The sequence below is a fragment of the Phalangium opilio genome, unplaced genomic scaffold (assembly GCF_054372755.1).
Source record: "Phalangium opilio isolate 3A_F unplaced genomic scaffold, DU_Popi_V2 ptg000101l_1, whole genome shotgun sequence".
Lineage (NCBI taxonomy): Eukaryota > Metazoa > Arthropoda > Arachnida > Opiliones > Phalangiidae > Phalangium > Phalangium opilio.
Window position 1 is genome coordinate 5,536,509 of NW_028324204.1, and position 23,640 is coordinate 5,560,148.

At 35.9% G+C, this 23,640-nt stretch overlaps 4 protein-coding genes and 1 long non-coding RNA gene across 7 annotated transcripts; 2 read left to right on the forward strand and 3 right to left on the reverse strand.

Moving 5' to 3' along the window:
• The first annotated feature begins 585 nt into the window (after window positions 1-585).
• On the forward strand, window positions 586-3,622 carry LOC149631028 (uncharacterized). 3 transcript variants are annotated; one of them, XM_089851173.1, is made up of 6 exons: window positions 586-1,268; window positions 1,337-2,097; window positions 2,255-2,479; window positions 2,538-2,779; window positions 3,050-3,078; window positions 3,138-3,622. In XM_089851173.1, the coding sequence occupies exons 1-6, from the start codon at window positions 1,025-1,027 to the stop codon at window positions 3,173-3,175; spliced, it is 1,539 nt and encodes a 512-aa protein (XP_089707299.1). In that variant the 5' UTR covers window positions 586-1,024; the 3' UTR covers window positions 3,176-3,622. The 3 variants fall into 3 exon arrangements, 2 of the variants coding, with proteins under 2 accessions (XP_089707299.1, XP_089707300.1); XR_016374039.1 differs by having other exon boundaries at window positions 2,538-3,078; XM_089851174.1 differs by lacking the exon at window positions 3,050-3,078 and having other exon boundaries at window positions 2,538-2,766; window positions 3,108-3,622.
• Window positions 3,471-5,517, reverse strand: LOC149631029 (uncharacterized). Its single transcript, XM_089851175.1, has 2 exons — window positions 4,550-5,517; window positions 3,471-4,473 (listed from the first exon to the last, which is right to left on the reverse strand). Exons 1-2 carry the CDS (start codon window positions 4,733-4,735, stop codon window positions 3,616-3,618), a joined length of 1,044 nt encoding a protein of 347 aa, XP_089707301.1. The 5' UTR covers window positions 4,736-5,517; the 3' UTR covers window positions 3,471-3,615.
• An 80-nt stretch (window positions 5,518-5,597) lies between these two features.
• On the reverse strand, window positions 5,598-6,473 carry LOC149631030 (uncharacterized). Its single transcript, XM_089851242.1, has 4 exons — window positions 6,179-6,473; window positions 5,992-6,054; window positions 5,871-5,930; window positions 5,598-5,807 (listed from the first exon to the last, which is right to left on the reverse strand). The coding sequence occupies exons 1-4, from the start codon at window positions 6,333-6,335 to the stop codon at window positions 5,629-5,631; spliced, it is 459 nt and encodes a 152-aa protein (XP_089707368.1). The 5' UTR covers window positions 6,336-6,473; the 3' UTR covers window positions 5,598-5,628.
• A 134-nt stretch (window positions 6,474-6,607) lies between these two features.
• LOC149631031 (uncharacterized) lies at window positions 6,608-8,497 on the reverse strand. Its single transcript, XM_089851243.1, has 4 exons — window positions 7,926-8,497; window positions 7,739-7,801; window positions 7,618-7,677; window positions 6,608-7,554 (listed from the first exon to the last, which is right to left on the reverse strand). Exons 1-4 carry the CDS (start codon window positions 8,080-8,082, stop codon window positions 7,376-7,378), a joined length of 459 nt encoding a protein of 152 aa, XP_089707369.1. The 5' UTR covers window positions 8,083-8,497; the 3' UTR covers window positions 6,608-7,375.
• Window positions 8,498-12,214: 3,717 nt separating this feature from the next.
• LOC149631032 (uncharacterized) lies at window positions 12,215-13,874 on the forward strand. The gene is made up of 3 exons (XR_016374099.1): window positions 12,215-12,259; window positions 12,336-12,380; window positions 13,648-13,874. It is a non-coding gene; the product is annotated as an uncharacterized LOC149631032 (long non-coding RNA).
• Window positions 13,875-23,640: the final 9,766 nt, after the last annotated feature.

The following is a 23,640-nucleotide window of genomic DNA, read 5'->3' on the forward strand; positions in this document are numbered from 1 at the left end:
AAAATGGCATTTTCTGACCCCCGTCCACCCAGATCACGCTTTGTCACGTTTTCTAAGACCCCTCCCCTGAAAACCACGTCACACTTTCCCCCAACGGACTACGATTTGTCTTAATTTAGCAATTTACTTTGATTAATTTTAAAAAAGATTCTTTCTTCTTTTCCACTCAGAAATGTTTTTGCTCGACTTGAAAGTCAAAGTTCATTTCCGTTTTAAGCTTTCACAAATATCGTTTGCCTCTGAGTTTTAGAACTTTATTGTCTGGATGTGCTTTTTCATAACCTACCAAAATATTTCCATAAAGCTTAGTTAAAAGCGCACACTTAATAGTTTTCAACATTGTCACTTGAAAACTTAGGCTAATCGAGCTTGGGATTCAGATTTTAAATATTTGCGAAAAAGAAACGAAACCATTTAAATCGGATAGCGGATCCGATTCATCCTTGCTAATGCTAGTGGCGAATAAACAGTGACACTTGAGAGTTTAAGCTGACACTACATTTAGCAGTCCTAATGCGTTCGTGTAGCTAGTTCTGCAGTGAACCGGTCTCTTTATTTTAATTGCGCTGTTTTAATTAGCTTAGAAAAAGAAGCCATAGACATTTTTCAAGGAATTCTGAATGATAGTTATGTAATTTGCCCTGGACTAAGAGCAGATGCAATTTCGTGTTTGAGCATTATTCCATTTACACCGAAAAAAGTCAAAATATTTTCATATCCAATTGAACATTATGCTGCTTTGGACTGTTTAGTTTGGTTTAAACCACCAAGCAATGCCCCTTGGGCTGAGTTAAAGTCAGGCACCTATTCTTGCTGCAATTGCAGCCAAGCATCACGCTACTGCAAAACTTTCAGCACCAAAAAATCCAAAAATTTACAAGGAGTTTTATCAACAATTGCGAAAAGTAAAAGATCTCCAACGTCAACTCATAGACTGAAATATTTGTCACCACAGTCTATAAGAGTGCGCAACAGAAAAGCAAGGGGCAGAAGATTTCGTTTGATTAAAACTAATGAAAAACTAATGAAGAAATGTGAGGGGTTTAAGTTGCTTTTTAATGAAAAAAAGAGTAATCAGATGATCCAGATAACTGAAATAATAAACAGAGATTACAATGCCCAAGTCGACAGAGTTATTTCTGAATTACCCTCAGAAACTGAAAATGATTCGTTAATACAAAAGACTTTAAAAGAAGTATGGATGACTGACAGCTGTAAGCAACGTGAAAAAGAGAAACTGGATTTTAAGACTGACCAAAATCGAAACTGTAAGTAAAAAGAAAATCTGCATGCCATTAAATCCAAAACACAAAATGAATATTGGTGATTTTGTTAGCTGATGGAAGTAAGAGTAATCGCTGGAGTGCTATTACATATCGGATTGCTCAGGCGATAGCATGCAGAAGTAAAGCTGCCTATTTAGCCCTTAAACAGTTTGACGTTTTAAAACTTCCAAGCTGGAGGAGTGTCCAATCTAAAATGGCCCACAACTTTGAGGAACCTGGGGTTAATATGGACCGCTTAAGGCGCCAAAAGAAGTGTTACGATGACTATGTAAATGAGCAATTAGCGAAAGGTTTAAAACAACCAATGGGAGATGGCATACTCATTTTTGATGAGGTTAATGTCGCCCCAAAAGTAGCATGGAACAGTAAGAACCACAAACTGATAGGGTTGGCTATGTCAACTCGGGACTTAGTAACTTTGGAGGATATTTATGGTCAAATGAGTACGGAGGAATCCCTTCCAAAGGCTGGTTATATGCTACAATTTTTATGGCGAGACTTAACCTCAGACTACGACATTATTTGCCCATATTACTCATCGGAAGGTTCAACAAATAGCCATTTTATATCGGCTTGCTTATTCGATGTCCTTGGTGCACTTCACATAGTTGGATTTAAAGTGTCTGCAGTTTTGTGTGATGGTGCTAGTTCAAACCTCAGCCTAATGAAATTAACACAAAATTACTCCGGAGCTTATGGTGTAAAAATTAACCCTGAATCAGATGAAATTGATATTGAAGTAAAACCGTGGTTTAAAAATCCATTCCTCCACGATCATGAAATATTTTGGATCATGTGCCCATCTCATGAGGTAATGAAAGTAAGACTGTTCACGAGCTAGCTTTCTTTGAGCCAAGCTATTGCTACTGTAAATTTTTTACTACTCGAGCTCTGCTCGTTAACAGTTTGAAAGATATTTCTCAAGATGAAAGAATGCGATTCTTAGTTAACTGTTCCCTTCTTTACAGCTCAAAAATTTGATTAATGCCCTTTTCGCTTCAAAAAAGGATGGAAGCAGGTTTTTTAAAAACAATGGTACTAATTTTGGTTGGGATGCCATAGTAAATATGAAGAAAAGAGAGGACAAGAGGAGAGATGAAAATATTCCACGATATGTTCCCAAGTTGTTAGAATCGTACATCATCCGCGATTCCTGGACAAAACTCAACGTCAAGCCTGCTAAAATAATGCAGGTGAAATTAAATATGTCCAGTGCTGTTTTACGGTAGTCTAGTAACCTTTTCTTAATAGCAAGATGATGTTTTGTCTGAATTGTTTGAACACGCGAATCCTGACGATGGCAACCTACCAGAAGATTCCAAGGAAACGATGGAAACGCATGATTATTTGAAAGCTTGCAACCTATTATTTGAGAATGGCATGCTATCAAAATCTAAAGTTCAATCGCCAAGTGATCCAGTTATGAGAAATATCGAAGATGGATTGTATTACTTTAAACAGTGGTTGTTAGATCTAAGAGGCAAGTATTTAAAATGTACACTTGTGTTTTATAACACTACCTGTAGTACTTCCATACTATCACCAGTGTTTGCTACTTGGAATGGCCATTGCCCCATATACGCCTTGGTAAGATGTGTGTTGAGAAAAATGGGTGGTCTTAAAGCACATTGAAACTGATGGGGACAACCAAGCAGAAATAAGCTCGTTTAGCCATTCTAAGTAGCGAAGCTATAAATTCGTGATTAAATGTATAATGATAATAATCAATTTTATAGCTAGAGACCCAAAATTTAATTGTATGTATACTGGAAAAGAATTCCTTTCATGGCAGGTAAAAATCAATAATTATACTGTTTTCAGTTAACCCTCACTCTCAAATATGTTTAACAGACCTGGGACCTTCTACGAGTAATGGTGTTTGGATTTAAAGGTCTTGTCAAATATTTCACAACAAAGTATCCTGGATACTATCTCATGCCAATTAGATTGAATGGCAGTGCTGTTGAGAGCCTGTTTTCTCAATACAAATTCAACGCTAATGGGAAAATAACTAGTTTAAACTTTGCATATTCAAGGAAGGCTTTACTAACCAAGGAAGATGTGCATGGGCATCATCATTCTGGAAAAGGTTACCGAGATACACCCTTATATGTAAAGCAAAACTTTTCTAAATTATTGTAGTTCGTTAGATTTTACAAATGAGTCATAGTGTAGACCTTCTGATCATTTTGTCAAAACAACTTTAATTGTAAGGACATTCGTTGTTAATAACACTATAACAGATCATTTGTACTGATTTAATACATTTCTTATCACATTTCTTATCACATTTAAAATATTAAAAGAGGTAAAAATAAAACAGGAACTATCAAATATATTGTGTTATATAATCATCATTTAAATGCTTTGGTAGTTTTGATTTCCTTTTCCCGATGGAACGGGTCCTTGGCATTGGACTAGAGCTGGTTGAATGACCTTCGCCATTGTTAATTTTTTTTAATTTCTTTTTAGTTTTGGGGATTTTCTGGTCGCTAAAGTTTTTTTCTGTTTCTAACTTTTCTGGACTCGGGAGTCTTTCAAATCCTAGTCGTTTTGCAACAGCTTTTTTCATTTCATTGCCATTTCTTCCTAATGTTTTTCCATTCTTGGGAGTATTCTGGTCGACAAAGTTTTTTTCTGTTTCTAACCTTTCTGGACTCGGGAGTCTTTCAAATCCTAGTCGTTTTGCAACAGCTTTTTTCATTTCTTTATTTCCACTTTTGTCCGGTTTTGGTTTTTCAGGATTGCACAAACTTTCAATATTTGGTTTTTTTGCAGCTGATATATCTCTACATTTTTTTTCCTCTTTTCTTCCTTGCTTCTTACGATTGTTCATTACATTGTCGGTTTGCTCTATTACCTCTGTATTATGCAAAAGTGCTTTTTTGTCTTTTAATTTCTTGAGAGTCTTTGGTTCATCGCTACCAGACCTAACGTTTGATTTAGACTGAACAAATAGGGCGTCTCTTAAAGATGCGCAGCCTTTTTGCGGTTGATGATGTTTTTCCGATCTTTTAGCATCCCACGCAGTTATTACCTCATTTGTGGTTGCGTGTAACATTTTCCGTTGCCATTCTTTGAAGAACGACAGTTTGTCATCCCGCTTTTGATTAGGAAACAAATTATCAGAAGCCTCCATGAAAAGTCTCTCAAGTTCTTGATCTTCATTAACACGTTTTGCAGCTGCCTATATTAAGCAAGGGAATGTTATTAAAACAACCCTCTTTGTTCTTAATCCGTAAAAACCCTTCAAGACTACTTACTTGAGCGATATTTCTGCCATATATTTTAATTCCATCTTGTGTTAAGACTTGTCTCATAGTTGCATTTAGACGCTTCAAATACGGTTGAAATTCACTCTTTGGCAAAAAAAGCCCGCCGCGATCCCTTCGTCTTATTCCAGAATATTTTACTTGTTTCTTCTCCCTTTGGCTCATTCTATAATTCATGGTGCACCAGTAAAGATTTCTAGATTTTTCCGCAATTGAACTTTTGAAAGACTTCTCCTTTTGTATATAAGCCTGTTCTTGGAAACCTTCCAAATTTCACCAAAACAGCCGCCTCCTATCGTTAATAAAGACCTGTCGTACTTTTTCATTTCCTGATTACTATCAATATTTGGCATACTGCTAGTAATTGTTTTAGGAACTCGTTGGGGTATATTGTCCTTTACAATCCCGTAAACTACTTTACCATATACTTGCAATATTTGTAAAATTTCATCTTTGCTTAAGTTTGACTCTTGTGTACCGCAAAAATTAAAAAACGATGAGAGAATTTCAAAATTTTTGGCGATGGAATCGTACCAGTCAATAATGGTTTTGGTACATTTTTCTACATTGGTCTTTAATTTCTTTCCTCGGCACGACACACGTTCGTAAATATTCAAAAATATGGTGTAAAGCCTTTTAATTAGGCCTCTAACACCTCCATTTTGGTTGGCGTTTAAATATGAATTCTTCATAAACCTTTGATGAAATTCACATTGTTCCCTATTGCCTAAATTCTTCAGGAATTCTTCACTATTTAGTTGCTCATTTATTTTGTTTAAAACTTCTGTTTCTAAAGGCATAGCACTTAAATGACTAGCAAAGTCCAAACCATATGATTCAGTTCTTAAGTGTCGAAAGATGCGTACAATCCGCAGACCCTAAAGCAGACGACAACGAAAGTAGATTACCCGCGTACGGCGAGCACCTCCGCCGACAGGAAACGATGGATCTATATCTTGTGGCGTAAAGTGTCCCTCTCAAGTGTGTAAATCCGCTGAGTTTCATGGCAGAAACATGTTGTTCGCCGATTTTCGCCCGCTTTCATACTTCCCCCCGAAGGGGGTTCTTATCTACTTATGGTGCAATGTATTAAATATATCAAAAACATCAGTTTGCACGCTAGAAGCTTTTCCCTCAATTAACGTTGAAGGCTCTCGTAACTTCTCTGGAGTAGCCGTGGCAGCAATCCCAGTGAATGCAATTGTAGACACACAACCACTTAAATCCGTTTGTACTAATTTATTTTTACCTTGAGAAAACCATTTTAGCTTTGGTTAAGATAAATCAACTTTTGGCTGGAAGTTTAACTCACGAATTTTAAGATTAGGTTCCAGACACATCACATGTTTTGTTTGAGTGAATACATTTTTCCCTAGAATTGAATGGGTTAAATTCTCTTGCATGTCTTAAATGTTGTACGAAAATTAACTTACCAAGCCTTTTAGCCTTTGGTTCCACGATCTGAACAGAACACGTTTGAGTTATTTCATTTACACCTTAAAAGATAATTTTTCAATAATATAAATACAAATATCGTTCAATTATGTAGTGCTAGGAGAAAGGTAAATTTTTCTCCGTACATGAATCTAAATAAGTATCTATCTAGTCAGGTATACTTACTCTTAAGCCTTTGTTCCACCAACGTTTGAGTGGCTTTTATCAAGGTTTTTGGCTTTATATCCACTTGAAAAGATTTATCACGTAACTTTTTAGCTGTTAGAATTATTCTTTCTGCCGCGAAATTACACTGAGTTTGTTTACTGAGCCTTTTATCCATTTCTAAAATCAATAATTTAAATCCGTTTCGTTATTTTAACTCGATCCGCCGAAACAAAAACTCAGATCGTCTGCTAAGATCTTCGTCTCCCTATTGGCCGAATAACTCATCACATGCGGAACCAACCTCCAATCAAAAAATTGAAGATTCGTGCCTTTTAGGGGGGGGGGCGAAAATGTTTTTGGGGGACCCAACTTTCCGTGACAGGCTTTAGTTGGGGCCGAGAGAATATGTTAGGAGAGAAAAACTTTTGGGTGTTCGTCTGCAGTTTACTCTACAGTAAATACGGTAGGCCTAGCCTTAAGGACGTTAACTTTCATGAACACTCGAGATGAGACGTTCGTCAGCGAGAACCGGACACACATTACCCTCATCCCGTAAACTACTTTATTATATACTTGCAATATTTGTAAAATTTCATCTTTGCTTAAGTTTGACTCTTGTGTACCGCAAAAATTAAAAAACGATGAGAGAATTTCAAAATTTTTGGCGATGGAATCGTACCAGTCAATAATGGTTTTGGTACATTTTTCTACATTGGTCTTTAATTTCTTTCCTCGGCACGACACACGTTCGTAAATATTCAAAAATATGGTGTAAAGCCTTTTAATTAGGCCTCTAACACCTCCATTTTGGTTGGCGTTTAAATATGAATTCTTCATAAACCTTTGATGAAATTCACATTGTTCCCTATTGCCTAAATTCTTCAGGAATTCTTCACTATTTAGTTGCTCATTTATTTTGTTTAAAACTTCTGTTTCTAAAGGCATAGCACTTAAATGACTAGCAAAGTCCAAACCATATGATTCAGTTCTTAAGTGTCGAAAGATGCGTACAATCCGCAGACCCTAAAGCAGACGACAACGAAAGTAGATTACCCGCGTACGGCGAGCACCTCCGCCGACAGGAAACGATGGATCTATATCTTGTGGCGTAAAGTGTCCCTCTCAAGTGTGTAAATCCGCTGAGTTTCACGGCAGAAACATGTTGTTCGCCGATTTTCGCCCGCTTTCATACTTCCCCCCGAAGGGGGTTCTTATCTACTTATGGTGCAATGTATTAAATATATCAAAAACATCAGTTTGCACGCTAGAAGCTTTTCCCTCAATTAACGTTGAAGGCTCTCGTAACTTCTCTGGAGTAGCCGTGGCAGCAATCCCAGTGAATGCAATTGTAGACACACAACCACTTAAATCCGTTTGTACTAATTTATTTTTACCTTGAGAAAACCATTTTAGCTTTGGTTAAGATAAATCAACTTTTGGCTGGAAGTTTAACTCACGAATTTTAAGATTAGGTTCCAGACACATCACATGTTTTGTTTGAGTGAATACATTTTTCCCTAGAATTGAATGGGTTAAATTCTCTTGCATGTCTTAAATGTTGTACGAAAATTAACTTACCAAGCCTTTTAGCCTTTGGTTCCACGATCTGAACAGAACACGTTTGAGTTATTTCATTTACACCTTAAAAGATAATTTTTCAATAATATAAATACAAATATCGTTCAATTATGTAGTGCTAGGAGAAAGGTAAATTTTTCTCCGTACATGAATCTAAATAAGTATCTATCTAGTCAGGTATACTTACTCTTAAGCCTTTGTTCCACCAACGTTTGAGTGGCTTTTATCAAGGTTTTTGGCTTTATATCCACTTGAAAAGATTTATCACGTAACTTTTTAGCTGTTAGAATTATTCTTTCTGCCGCGAAATTACACTGAGTTTGTTTACTGAGCCTTTTATCCATTTCTAAAATCAATAATTTAAATCCGTTTCGTTATTTTAACTCGATCCGCCGAAACAAAAACTCAGATCGTCTGCTAAGATCTTCGTCTCCCTATTGGCCGAATAACTCATCACATGCGGAACCAACCTCCAATCAAAAAATTGAAGATTCGTGCCTTTTAGGGGGGGGGCGAAAATGTTTTTGGGGGACCCAACTTTCCGTGACAGGCTTTAGTTGGGGCCGAGAGAATATGTTAGGAGAGAAAAACTTTTGGGTGTTCGTCTGCAGTTTACTCTACAGTAAATACGGTAGGCCTAGCCTTAAGGACGTTAACTTTCATGAACACTCGAGATGAGACGTTCGTCAGCGAGAACCGGACACACATTACCCTCATTCGTAAGCTGGAGAGATAAGACCTTGATGTTAGATTATTCACCTTGTGATCTTACCAAAAACCAGTAAAAATTATCTTAACATATTTTAACTAAGAATATTTTGTCCTTAAAGGGAGGGTGAAGCAAATAAAGTGACTTATTATCTATTTTGCTATTTATTATTTTACTTTACGGCTTAGTGCAACATTTAGAAAAATCTCCGAATTATTTTAAAAATCAAAATTTATTTAGATTTCACCTTTCCGACCAATCTCGAAACGCCATGTCTTCCAGTAAGAAAAATGCTCTTTAGCGCTATGTCAAGCGCAATTACATTCAAACATACAGCTCAAGATGAGAAAAACAATTCGAGCGACGTGTCAAATTGGTCTGCGACATAAATCATGCGATGACTAATTTGCTATCTGGAAGGCTGGGCGTTGCATGATTGGTTGGAGGTGCTACTTTTAATTTATGAGTTATCTATTTTATATTTAAAATAATTGGGAGATATTTCCAGAATGTATCACATTGCAGCAAATATAAATACTAGAAGAATCGTGTGTAAAAGTCTATTTATTTCCGTCTTCTCCCCGCCTACAAGAACTACGTTGGCCCTTTCACAGTCTATCTTTTTTTACGATATTTCCTTAATTGCTTTGGCACTGTCAGTGTTTTTAAAGTACTTAAACGTAGGATTACAAAGAAACATTCGAGAGGTGTGGTAGTAAATGGGGAATCTGTGAAAACTGCAAATGGGCCGATTGAATCCTTTAAATACGTATTGTTTAAAAATATATGTTGTCGGGAATTTAGTATGTATCAGAGACCATGAATTGTGCACCTTAATAACAATTAAAGCTCATGCAATACAGTTATAAAAAATGAATTTTCGCATTAAAACATTTAAGGTATACCAAAACCTTCGCAGTTGCCAATTGCAAATTCCAGTGGCGTCGCCAGGGGTTTTTTGGAGGCGCTTAAGCCCCCTGAAAAATTTCTGAAGCCCCTCTTAAAATTTCTTAAAAGCGCTCCCTTATATTTACCGAAAGCCTCTCCTAATTATTCAGTTGGGGTGAATTGAAGTTTTTACTATATGAAAGTGAAATACACGTAGAAACACTATTTCATATTTATATCATCTAGAGGAGCATATGTATACAGTTGTAAAAGTCTATTTTCATGATTTTTCCATAGCATAGCTACACCGTCCCAAGCACTGAGGGCAACATCTTCCCCCTTTCGCCTTAATCGCTGCCTTCCGAAGCAAGGTCTAAAAAGTAACTTCTCCTCGTCCTCTACCCACTAAAGTACCGAGAATCTCCGAATCGAATAATTTGAAATTTTGCCATTGAAGCACCCCCCCCCCTCAATTAAGCACGCCCACTAGTCACACTCGAGTTTAGTCTAGTCCTGATTAATAAAATTAATTTGTGTGATGCGAAAGCTTTTGTGATAAAACATGCGTTAAGTCCTTAATTACTTTTCCTTATTTTATTGCTCTAATATTCGCTTTATAGACAAGAGGATGTCATGATATAAGTGATGAGTTTTTAAAAATTGGAAACACATTACTTTAGGGTGGGCTTACGCCCTCCCAAATTCGAGACCCTGGCGACGCCACTGGGAAATTCCATGGCTTTTTTAAAATCCTCATAGTTTTTATGTTTTACAGGCAATTTAATTTGCATTGCGCATGTGTTTGCTTTTGGATAGGGTAAATCAGGTTCTTCGTGAAGAAACTCTATACATGGAGTAGGAGAGAACCCCATAGGAGGTTCTCTCCCAGCTCCTGTTGCGAATACGAGACATTGTTCAAAGGTAACACTCGATGTACCCTCCTCAATGTCTTGGGTGAGCTCCCTCCAAAACGATATTACCTCCAGCTCTATGGATATTCGATTTCCCTCAGAAAAAGAAATATTCTTAAAGATAGTTAAGAATGTTTCTGAAGTTAATTTTGTAGGGTTTTCAGGCCAAACAAAAATGTGGCGAAAGAGGTTCGGTTTCCGTTTTATTTCAGCGAGAAGCCCACACTGAGAGAAATAACCGCGGTTTCTACAGAAAAATTTTACAGTAAGGCAGGGTAATTTGGATTTACGGGAAAGTTCTGAGAAATCTATGATTTTTCTGAAGTTTTTACAGGGACCAAAAGCAAGTTTTCCTGTAATTTTAAAACGTTGCTCGTTTCTGTAATATATTCAAGTTTTATCTTATAAATTTGTTTCACAGGTATTCACATGTAGTTAATCCATGCGTCTTAACTGCACTTTTCACGGGTTCAAAATATAGTTTTTCCTGTATTTTCAAAACACTGCATACCTACGTAGAAAACACAATTAAATTCAGTAAAAAATATTTATGTATTTTAAACCTGTAGATTTTACTTATATTATATTATAGTTCTAACAGGGTCAAAGATACATACTCATTTTTAGTAATGACGTCGGTAGCTCCTGTAGGAAATCAAGTGGAGGCTCTAATATTGCAGTTCATACCAAATCTAGACTTCAGTTTTAAAAGGGACAAAGACATATTTTATATTTGAGTATGTTCACGCGTTTCTGCATACTGTTGGAATTAGTTGATTTATAGATTGTATAGGCCATTTGGGAATTGTTTTTTGTTTAAATATTTTATAATGTTGGATGGCGTCTGCGTGTTAAAGTTCATTTAAATTCAAAAAACTCTCTGTCCAAGCACTTTTAAACGAACATCAATAACGTTTATTGGCTTTATAAGTACTATAATCTATGTTCCAGCGTGTACAATTTTTTTTTTTTTTTTTTGCTTGAGACCAGGGATGATTTAATTCGTGCTATTTACCTTCAATGCTAGCTCTCGCGTTTGCTTTTCATCGTCTTTAAATGTCTTACGCTTTGATTATAACAGACATTAGCTAAATGTAATCTAACCATTAATAAAACAAAACTAATGTCAACGTTGGCTACCGGCTAAGTAAAATAATGTTGAATGTCGAATTTAGTAACGTTGGTTAATACATTAAAATAGGAGATTTTGCCGAGAACAGGATGGCATATATGGGTTTCCTATTTTGAAATAAACAATTAGGTACTAGATTTTTGCTGAAATTTACGAATTTCAACAAATTAAACTTTAAAAACTCCACCTGAAGAAGCACTTAATTTCTATCAATATTCTATTCGCAATATAATAGCAAAAGCGGAAACTACATTCTTTCCTACGGTATATTAAGGCTGCACTGTGCTGCTTTCCGTGTTTATTAAATTACTTAAAAATTAAAATCAATTACTGAAAATTGGAAAAATTATATGAATTTTGTGTGGGTGTGGTATTTTAAAAAGTATATTAAAAATGTTTATCTTATCTCTTATTAAATTAAACTGAAATTTTTTTCCTCTTGATTTATGGATTTTAATGGTTTAAAAAAATAGTAATGTTGATTTATTCAAATGTATTACGTTTAAAAATATTGTGTGCCAAAACGATATATTTTTTTAAAAAAAAAGGTATTTCGAAGCGCGGAAAGCCGGAAACTTAAGGTAGATAACCTTTATCGATTTTTCTCAATAAACTCTTTTTTTTGTGACACTCCCTATTTTAAACCGTGTAAAGGCTTATGAAAGGAAAGGTTGGGGGAGGGGGGATGCTTCAAAATTTCTTAAAGTAGTGAGTACTTTTCCACAAAAAAACACCCCCCTTGATCATTTGTGTCAGCGGACAGCGAACTCAAACACTACGCGAATGCGCGTCCCTCTACTCTTTCATGTGACTTCTTCTACAAGTTTGACAAAGACCAATATTCCAAAGATTTATTTAAAAATTCTTAACACTGCTATAAGGTAAGAAAATGGATTTAATTATATCGCAGTTATCACCTTGATCGAGGTAATGTTATAATGATTTGTTTTCGTGTAGGCTTTCAAATAACTTTCACGGAAATTTCCTCGTCAAAATCACAAGGTAAGAGTTTTTTTTAATTATTACTTAATATTAATTTTGCGGGCAAGAGACCTCTTAAAGGAATAAGACATGATATTATCCATTAAGTAAATGGCTCTAATTTAGTGTCCACGGAATAGACACTAATTGATTATAAACTATCGCCTTCTACAATACACCTCCGTGGTCAAAGCCCGTGCTTGGAGAGATACATACTCCTTGCCAAGTTGTAGTTCTTTGGAAGGTCGTTTGTTTTTTGTAGCATTTTTTGGACTATGAATTTCGGGGGCCGGTCATAAACGTTGAAATTTAAAAAAAAAAATATTAAGTGAGCCCCTCTATAAAGTGATAAATATGAGTCCTATAATTTATTTTTAGCCACATCGTATATATACGATGAGGCTATTAGTTTGTCCCGCGAGCCTGTGGGTGTGGGTGTGGTGGTCGTGGTAGTAGTTTTTCGCGATTTGGAATGTGGTTAGAGTTACCCAAAAAAATAGTTAGTCAGAGCTAACCGAAGAAATGGTTATTTTATTGCTTTGGCAGTATAGAGCTATTTCAGAGGGGGTAATGGCTACATCACCAATGCTATTTGCCCATAGAGAAAACCCTCATAAAATGGCCGCCCTACACTCAAATGCAGGCCCAATTTTCGTAGCAGACGAAATTTTTCCCCCACTGAAATAGCTCTATAAAACGTTTCGTTCGACATTGAAGGGAGAGTGAATGTGAGAGAATTGTGGTGAGGTGAAATTTTTCGTTCGTGTATTTTAAAAGGATGGGGATTATAATAGAAAGTGCAAGCATGCATTTAATTGTACAGGTAAGGTTAAGCTTTGTGAAATGTGGTTTACGTTTGCTCGATATATTTAAAGCTAGAGAGAGAGAGAGAGAGAGAAATTTAGTATTGGCTTAATTTAAATGGAAGGTTTAATACTCCCTTTAAAATTCCTGTCACCCGTCAACAATAAGGGTTTCACGCTTTTCATCCCACCCCCCGATTTCAAAATTCAAAGAAATCGAGGGGGATTTTTAAAAAGCAAAAGGAACTATATACCGATGTTATATTTGGAAAGGTGGTGTTTATTACTAGAAGTTACGTCTATTTCTCCATAAATCGAGAAGAGTTTTAAAAGAAGGTACTAGCTTGGGGCACCAGATATTACAATTATAACGTAAGTAAATTTATTGAAGTAAGGATTAGAGGGTTATAATTTTTCTTAGGGCATCGAGGTGCTATTCACTGTGATACCTCTCTCTCTCTCTTCCTCTCTCTCTCTCCAACTAGGAGTCATGATCTTAACCGAGGCCAGGAGATATAACTTCACGGTTGGAGAGGCAAAAGCATATTAAATTCTTACCGACCGGGCAGAAGTTTTATCACTGTTTAGGGTAGGGCATCGAGGGGCTATTCACTCTGATTTTATGCACGGTAAATCATTTAAGCATTGTCAAAGATAGCGTTATTCACTCATTAGGGTAAGGTATAGAGGGGCTATTCACTCGTACGATGTGGCTACTATTGGGTCGCCTTGTTATATTGAAATTCAACTCCAAATATATTTGAATAGAAATGGGTCAAAGCAAACCTTTTTTTAAATAGGAACAATTCTTAATCTCGCCAATAGTGCTTTTGACTCTTTAAACTCACGTACGATAATTACGTCTATTTATAATGGAAATATTAAAAAAAAGGAACTTGCGTTGCACAGCAATTTCATTAAGCATGAATTAAACCTTTGGAAGTTTTTTAGATAAGAATTTAGCCCTAAACTTCTTAACTTTCTCTTTTTCTGTCGGTACAGTAAATTTAATAACAGATTTAAAATTTTATTAAAGGTAAAGACTCAGGTCCTAGTCTATACCGTAAAGTTTCGTTAAACTTATTTCAAATTGTAAACTAGTTATTTTATTGAAACTAAGACGAATTTTTATTTTTAAATTAATTCTTGCATGTTTATTGAACGTTTCTTATGTCCAAAACTACACGGACCCATCATAGAATACTACCTTGGGGCCACTCTTGGCGTTCTTAAATAGCCAGTTTAGCCAAGGTTGTTGTTGTGGAATTTGTTGCGTGTCAGGGGCTTTAAATTATCCGTGAAATCTGAACCTATATCTAAATGGTTTTGATATTCTTTTATTGGTCTAAATCCATTAAAATATAGTTGTTTGGCCATTTCACTCGCTCTTTATGGGGGTAGAAACTCTACATTTTTCATCAATTTGCACCTTTAAAGAAATTTGCTAAAAGGCCAAATCAAGAGATGTAATGTAGCCATACCACTTACATTTTCAGATATGATGGATTTCAAGTGTGGTCTAGAACGTTGTGAATTTAGCACAAACATTTATAAGACATATTTTCACCACTGCTTTTCTCATAAAAACTTGCACCGAGTATATTTTAATTGTTGTGGAAGGTTATTCACAAATTTTGGATCGTTTAAAAGCCACGCGCATCGAACTCACAAATCTGAAATGAAAATTACCTTAAATAACGATGCTGACATGGTTTCTCAGTTTCCTAGTGAAATTTTAAAATGCAAAATTTTAAACTGTAATTTTGAATGCGCTACCATCTCTTTAAAAACTTTCTGCGATCATCTTAAGGAGCACATTATTAAAGGGATCACTCTATCATGCCCGATGAAACAATGTAAAGCAACTCAATTTATAACAAAATCATCATTGTCTAGCCATTTTAGTCGCAAACACAGAAAAAGAAACGAATTACGATTCGATCGTAGCGAACCTAGCATAACCCAAACGGATTTACAACCACAAACTAACCAAGCTGTTGATTCTGAAGAAGAAATGAGGTTTGAATGTGCAGATTATGACGATGATTTGTCAGAAGAAATCTTAGAGCAAAAAGGATTAGAAGACAATTTGGGAATGTTTTACTTAAAACTTCAAGCTGTAAAATATTTGCCCTGTAGCACGGTGCAGTATATTGCAGAAGAAATTTCAAATTTGAAATATGTGGAGAAATCCATCATCAAGAACAAGTTGTTTTCGGATCTTGCCGACCAGGGGATAGCCGATGATGTCATAACACGTGTTCTTGATATATTTTCAAATTTTAATATACTGGAAACTACTCATGAAAAATTTAAATCAATATATCAACGGGAAAAGCACGTTAAAAACTCTTTGCAATATGTTGCACCAGTTCCAGTTTTCCTGGGCTACGATAACGGGAAGAAAAAAAAATTTTACCATTACGTTCCAGTGAAGGATTCACTATCAAAATTAATATCTAACGTGGAAGTTGCGAAAATACTATTTTTTCCGAAACCTACGTTTATCAATGGGCAGAATCAAATACTAGAAGATGTATGCGACGGAGAAGTTTTTAGTGGAGAGTATATGCACATGGAAGACTACAGAAGTTGCATACACCTAATTATCTTCCAAGACGCGTTTGAAACTGTAAACCCTTTGGGGTCTGCGAGGTGCATCCACAAGATTGTAGGAATATATTACACTTTAATTAATATGCCACCCGAGCTCCGATCTACTACTGACCACGTTCAGCTAATTTTATTATGCAGGGACTCCTACTTCAAAGACACCAATAGCTGTCTCAAGAAGTTAGTCAGCGACTTGAAAGATTTAGAAACTGAAGGGATAGTTATTGGAGGTAAACGGTATAAAGTGTTTGTATGTAGTTTCGTAGGAGACAATCTGGGCAATCACGAAATAGGAGGATTCCAAAAAAATTTTGCACACGGCCACATATGCCGTTACTGCTTAGCTACGGCTCGAGAAATTCATGCCGATGGCCCATTTACAAAAAGATCCCCGAAGAACTACGATGATAGTATTGTAAAGCTAGCTTCTGAACCAAACATGACATCAAATAATGGAATAGTTAAGAAATCTATTTTAAATGAGCTTAAATATTTTCATGTATGCAACCCAGGATTAGCGCCATGTGTAGCTCATGACCTATTTGAGGGGATTGTTGCTTACGATTTGTACCAGTTTTTAAAATATTATATTAATGTTAAAAAATGGTTTTCTTGGAACTATTATAACTGGCAAATATCTCAATTCGAATTTATAGGAAAAGACGTTAACAATAAGCCCTGTTCTGGTAGACCTGGTGGAAAAACATTAACAGGGGATGCGTCTCAGATTTGGTGTATTTTAAGGTTATTTTCTATAATTTTTAAAGATAAGATTAGGGAATTTTCGGATCCTGTTTGGGACCTGTATCTTCAATTAAAAAAAATAGTGGAGATTGTCATGGCTCCTAAAATTTCAAAACTTCAAATTGCGTTTCTTGTTATATTATTACGAGAGTATAAACAAGGCCTTTTGAAATGTTTTCCCAACTATAATTTAAAAGCCAAACACCACTACGTTTTTGAACACTACCCAGAACTTATTCTTCATTATGGACCGCTTATACGTCTTTGGACGCTTCGATTTGAGAGCAAGCACCACGTCTATAAGAAGTTTGCCCAGAATAACAAGAACTTTCTGAACATAACGAAAACTCTATCGCAAAAGCACCAGATGCAACAGGCATATTTTTTGGCTGGCAGTCCATTTCCATCTTCAACTAGCTACTCGAGTTCGAATTTAATTAAAAGAGAAATATCTAATGATATGAACCGAGAAATAGATATTTGTAATTTAAAAAGAGAAAACACAACGTTTCTGAAAAAACTACTTTATAAAGGGACACTTTATGAAAAAGGACTGTTTGTAATTGTGGAAGCTTCAGATGATCATTTACTATTTGGGCGCATAGACACAATGATCATATACAAATCGGGAATTGATCAAGTTTCATGCTTTGTACATTTGTTTGAATCAAAGCGATGTGTAACACTACACGTCTTTGAAGTCACCGAGAAAAATCGTGCTTTGATTATCAATTTGAATGATCTGGCGGATTATTATCCATTGCCATGCTATGATATATTTGGAAAAAAAATAATTACACTCAAGCACAGTGTTCACCATTCCTAGCGGACATGCTGACAAATGCTTGAGGTATGATATAACCTTATCGATGGCTTGCAATCGAAAACCCTTCCAGCTCACTAGTCTTTTTAACAGAAACTACTCAAATCGCCACTATTTTAAAACGTCCCTTTGTAATGGAATGACTGTAAATTGCGAAAATTATGATCCTTTGCATTTTTGCATGTATCGCAATACCCGCCATTTTCCATTTAAATTTTGGGCCCGACGACAAAAACAAATATTTAAATCTTAAAATTTATTTCAGATGGATGAAGGCCCCTTCAATCAAATTCCTGGGGTCGTTCACAACGTGGAACATTTCGTGGAAAACCCTCTTAAAGAGGGTTTAAAAAGTCTCATAGTTAAAGCTATACCTTCACTGTCATTAGCTGATGCAGAGCTAGTGGCAAATGTTTTAATTGCTACCGGCGTTGAAAGCGAAGAAGATATACAAGATGTGACGGAAGATGATTTAAAAAACTCAATTTTAAAACCAATCCAAGTGCGCAAACTAAAAAGTCATGTGCAAGCGAAGCTCAATAAAACCATGCATGTAAATGGTAAGTTCTTATTATAAGTGAGGCATTTCCATGGGCCACGTTACCACCGACGCGTATGTGAGAAGTCATTTTCGTAAACATTCATAAATTAATTCTTATTTCAGACAGAAGTGTTGTGGTGGGTCAAGAAGCTTCATCAGGAAGTAGTTCTAATAATGACAGTGAGCTGGTATTAAGTAATGAGGCTGGACCAAGTGGACTGTCGTTTAACCAGGAACCCACTGGCCAGGTAAATATTACGTAGACTTAACTTTTCAGCCCATTCTAAGAGTGTAATAGCCTATTGTTTCAAAACGTACAATTATTTTCAATGTGTAGTAATGTAATTATATTTTAGGCTGTTGAATATGGTAATGAATCCTGGATTGCTTCGTACAAAATTAGGCTAGAAATTTTCACAAAGCCAGTCCAAAGAGAGCTTATGAGTAATAAGGCCCTCAGCTTAAAAGCCCGGGGCATTGTAGTGAGAACACTTGTGGATGACACGATAAAGAAATCCGTAAGACCTTCATACAATAGTAGGCGGAAAATTTCCAGTTTATTTGCCAAACGGTTCCCAAATGCCTTGATTGACAAAGTTGGTGATAAAGTAATTGGGCTTGGAGACACATTATTCGTGAAGCAACTTTACAATCGCTTGGACTATCTTTCGAGACAGGAATATGGTGTTATGCCTCGCGTTAAGGAAGTAAAAAAATTTAAGAAACCGCGCTTGGATTTAACTAGCATAGAGTCATTTAATTACAATCCCGAAACAAGCAAAGAAGATTTGGCTATGAATGAAAGAATTCGTAAAGAACTGCAACAATTGCGTTTTGAATTAAATCCGGATAATGACATAATAGATTCAAAAATGAGACTTTCATTTCCACTACAAAGGAAAGAGATCATTGCAGGTGGCGAACTGAAAGAACTAATAGCACGTTGGCCATTTCTATTTGAAATAAGTGGAATGGAGGCTCACTTGGACCTTTTTCTTGGAAAAGACATTTTTCAAATATTTGAGGATTTTTTCAAGGAAAAACGCTCCATATTTCTGTAATTTTTTTCGAGAAGTAAGAAAGCCTTCATGGTCAAAACCATAGAAGCCTTAAAAGATACAGAAAAGAGGACAGAAGTCGAAGTGGTAGGATCCATTATCCTAATGATCATGAATCACTTTAAGGAGGATTCAAACTGCATCTTCCCGATAATTGAAGTAGGCTATCCAAATTTAGGGTGTTTTGGATTTTATTTCTAAACGGTTATTAATGGAACTCTTTAAATAATTGTAGCCAGGAACTGAAATTTCAATGAATATTCTGAAAAAGCTGGAAGAACCTTCTTTCACTTTAATAGTTATAGGTATTTATATTTTCTATTCGAATAAAACAGAAAAAAAAATCAAACCTGGAATAATACTAAAAAACTGAACATTGTATAAGTATAAATAATTGTTTGAATATTGTAAGTAAGCTTTAATCAATATCTTTATTAACGAGTCAATTATAAACGCAAGTTGAAATGTTATTTGAAAATATGTAATCAATTTCCTTTAATTTCCCTATTTGGTCTATTGCCAAGTATGAGACGCGGATTCCAATTTGACGCCCTTCTAAAAACAATGAATTTTTATTTCACAAATTATCTTTTCTTTTAGGAGAAAGTTTGCTCAAGGCATCACGTTTTGTCCTTGTAGCAGAAGGAACCATTCTTAATGACCACATTCCTGGGGAAAATATTTCTACAGCGCTTGCGATGTTTTTTGGAGTATTTTATTTAACAAATACCGAATATCCCAAGAAATGCTCTGCAACTTTGGAGTTTTTTCAAAGGTGTGATATTTAGTTAGACCAGATAGGGACAATGGTTTAAAATATTTTTATACTGTCTCATAGAATTATTAATCTTGCAGATTTATCGCGGATTTGAACCCTGATAAGCCAAAGGATGCAGTCAACACAAAAGCGCTTGGACTTTTCAATAAAATATCTCCACTCATGTGGACCCAATTTAAAGCAGGCTGAAAAAAACCTGGCAAATAAGCATTTCCTTTCATATTTTAATTAATAAAAGTGTGAATTTTAAATGGCCTTCATTATTTACCGGAATTAAACTATTCATTTTTGGTACAAGATATAAATAACCAACGACCTTAGAGGCATGCTTAGTTATACATTATACCAGGGATAACCAATTAGGTTCATATGCATCGCTTTATGGTTGGAAGGCTATAAGTGAATACACAAACTGAAGTTGAAAACTCCAATTGATACAGTGAAACTTCATTCAATTTTTAACCTATAAATAACTATTCCTAATGAAAAACTACCTTTTTACCAACCAAAACAGCTGGCTCTCTTCCTATAATTTTAAAGACACTTCCAACAAAATGTACCCTTACTACCAGTAAACAGTACTAGCTTACTTTGATAAATTTTCCGAGATCTACTGCTAAACCTACTCTTTTTACCAATAATAATCACAAAATCAGTTCTGTAGTTTTTACAAGCTATCCAACTAAAAATAGGCATGTACTATAAAAACAACTGGCTCATCTCTTGTCGTTTTCACAAGATACACTGTTAAAATTCCACTTTCTTCCAGTAAAAATTACTTGTTCTGCTCTTGTCGTATTTAAAAGTTATCCTGCTAAAAATTCTCTTTTTACCAATAGAAACCGCAGAATAATTTTCTGTAGTTTCTATAAGTCATCCAACTAAAAACGATGTTTGTACTAGTAAAAACTACTTGTTCATTTGTTGTTACTCTGAAAATGTTACCCTTTTTACCAGCAAAGATTACTAGTTCATTTCCTGTAATTTTTACTATCTGAACCATTAAAAACACTCTTTCTATTCATAGAAACTACAAATTAAGTTACTGTAATTTTGGCTGAGCTGTCTACTGTAATAGCTACGATTTCCTGTAGAATATACAGTTTGACTAAGAAATATCATCCTGTAAAAATTACAAATAATTTTGGTGTAAAAAAACTGAATTATCCTGTAATTTCGGTTTACTGGAACTTCTTTAAAATTCACTGGGAAGTCCTGGCTTCACTACTGCCAGGATATTCCAGTTATTTCAGCAGTAAATTTTTCTCTCAGTGCAAGAGTCTCAAGCCCATCCATAAATCTAACTAATCCTTCTCTATTTCGATTAATAAGATAAAACTTTGTCAGTTCTCTGATGATTTTATCCTTGTCGCTAAACTATACGATTGGAGTTAACGTGCCTGATATAGCCCTTAAGTGAGTTAGGCTATCGGCCTGGTCCTGAAGCTCAAACAAATTCGTCGCGTCTTCCACCCTCTTGAGCTTCTCTCGCAACTCAAAATCTTGGATGTCGTTGATAACTGCGATTATTGAACTCAAGTCCACAGTTATCATTTTATACAGCAGTTTGGAGAAACACATTGGCGCAGGTCCTCCATTTAAAATGGAGACTGAAATTGCCTGTCCGACATAGAAATACAAGTCAACATCTAACGCGCTTCTACTACACGTGAGATAAAGGCTCTCTCTCGGTCCCTCACAAATTTGGCAAGAGAGCATGTCATTCAAAAGTAGCCTTAGAAACTCTCTTGTTGGACCACCTACATCTATTGCTCCGAGTGCACCTTTATCGTCGCTAAATTGGACATAAATTTTGTTACTAGGGTTATAGGTCTTTCTTTTAAATCCCCTTAGTGCGTTCTCTAAAACGTTTCTCCTATTGATAAAAAATTTTGACGATTTTGATTTGTCAATTTTTGATAAAAGATCTTTGAGAATGTCTTGGATTTTTGGCCTCGAGCTTTTAAAATCAAGTTCCAAATCAGTAAGGTTCAAATCATCACTACCGACATTTTCGTTCAGTTCTTCGCTTATCTCGCTGTTATTATCGTCGTCCATATTGCTGATGATCAGAGAAAGAAAAGATTCCCTATTTTCAAGTTGTTCAGCAAGACGCCCACTTGTAGTTTCTTCTAAAAGACAGACTAAATTTATATCAAGAGATCGGAGAAGTAGTAAAAAGGACCCTTTATACTAATGGGATGAGTTTCCCGCCCTTGTGCAGGCCAGGCTTAGTCACGATATAGTATGTTAAGAAAATTTACATAGAAAAACCAATATATTAATTCTTGGGATTACAAATGACACTATGTAACCAGGGAGGAGGAATGTTGTAAAGGAGTGGTCTACGCACGTTGTAAAAAGAGAGAGAATTCTCGCAGATTCCGGGTTAGAGCTCTGAGACCTAACCGAGGCTCTTTTTTTTCAGGCGCATGCGCGATTTTTTTCTCCGGACCGTCGGCCGCTAAAATTTACTCTCGCGTGAGTCGCGACGGCGCCAGTCGTTAGGCTTAGAAATTTGAAACTTGGTTTTTTCTCTCTCTAACGTCAGTGATGACGTACTTACGCACCGCTGATGCGTAGTAGCTACTAGTCGGCCTCGGCTAGATCTCTCTCTCCAGACCGCTAAATGGAGACCTCTCCGTAATACCTTTGGCCACTCCTCTACATTCCTCCTCCCTGATGTAACCTAAAAATCATGAACCCTAGATGAAAATATTTCCTCTCTACAGTGCTTTTACCCTTTGGACTTAAATCCGGGGCCATTGGGCCTATGCCCGAGGGGCAGGTCACATCAAAAAGGTGGGGTGGCGTAGCGGTTAGCGCTTTCGCCTCGCAGCAAGAGGATCCCGGGTTCGATCCCGGACTGTGGCACCGGGTGAAAATCTGGGAACAAATCCTTCTGCGTAGAGTTTGCAAGTTCTCTCCCCGCTTGTTAAAGGAGTTTTCCTCCGTGGTCTAACCCGGTTTCTCCTTTCCATCAAAACTTGCTGAGGTTAACGGTAATAGTTAGTATAGGGCGCTGTAGGTTAGCTGTGGCATAGGGGCTAGCCACCACCCCTCTATGCATTGTAAAGGGACCCACCTGTAAATAAGCCACAGGCTTAGTGTGGAAATCCCTTCGTAGACAAAGCTTAGATTATTATTATTATTATCCATGATTAAATATGCACCTTCGCATGATTAAATCTGATTAAAATCATTGTTCCTGCCTTCCACTGTGCAATGATTAAATTATTATATTCGTTAAATGCCGATTAAAAACTAACCCTGGAGACAAGTGAACTGCCCCGTCGCCTATGCCGTAATGCAACGCTGCTACTATCAGATGAAAGGTGTTTGTATCTCCAACTTTTGAAAATATATTTTGAGTTTGAAAGATCTTTTATCAAAACAAATAATCCTCTCATCCTTTCATGTAAACCATTTACCAATTTTAAATTTAATGGCCCCCAAATGGCCACTACGTCTAAAAGACCGTTGTACAGTAAAAAGAAAACTGATCGATCGATAAGCAGTCGCAATATTTCACGTTATAGTTTATACAGTTCGGATTTTTAGTAAAAGATTGTTTTACCAGTTGAGTACAAGGCCTTTGAACATCCAGGTAAGTTGAGACTTGGGAGAGGCCTTTTTCTAGGGGATTCGCTTTTATCTCCTAAAATATAAAACTGGTCATTATAATTAAATCGTAAGGAAAAAGGTTATATTTTTGTATATTAAAATAAATAGGAGCTTTACTAAATTATTAGTTAAATAATTAAAAGTATAAGTAATTAGCAATAATTAAGTTAGAGATTTCAGTTTCATTTTTAAATATAAGAAGTAAAGATTTATAAAATAATTTACCAGATATGTTCCCTTATTTAGACATGTAATTACTTAGGAATTAGCAATTGGCTAAAATTAGTGGGAAAAGTG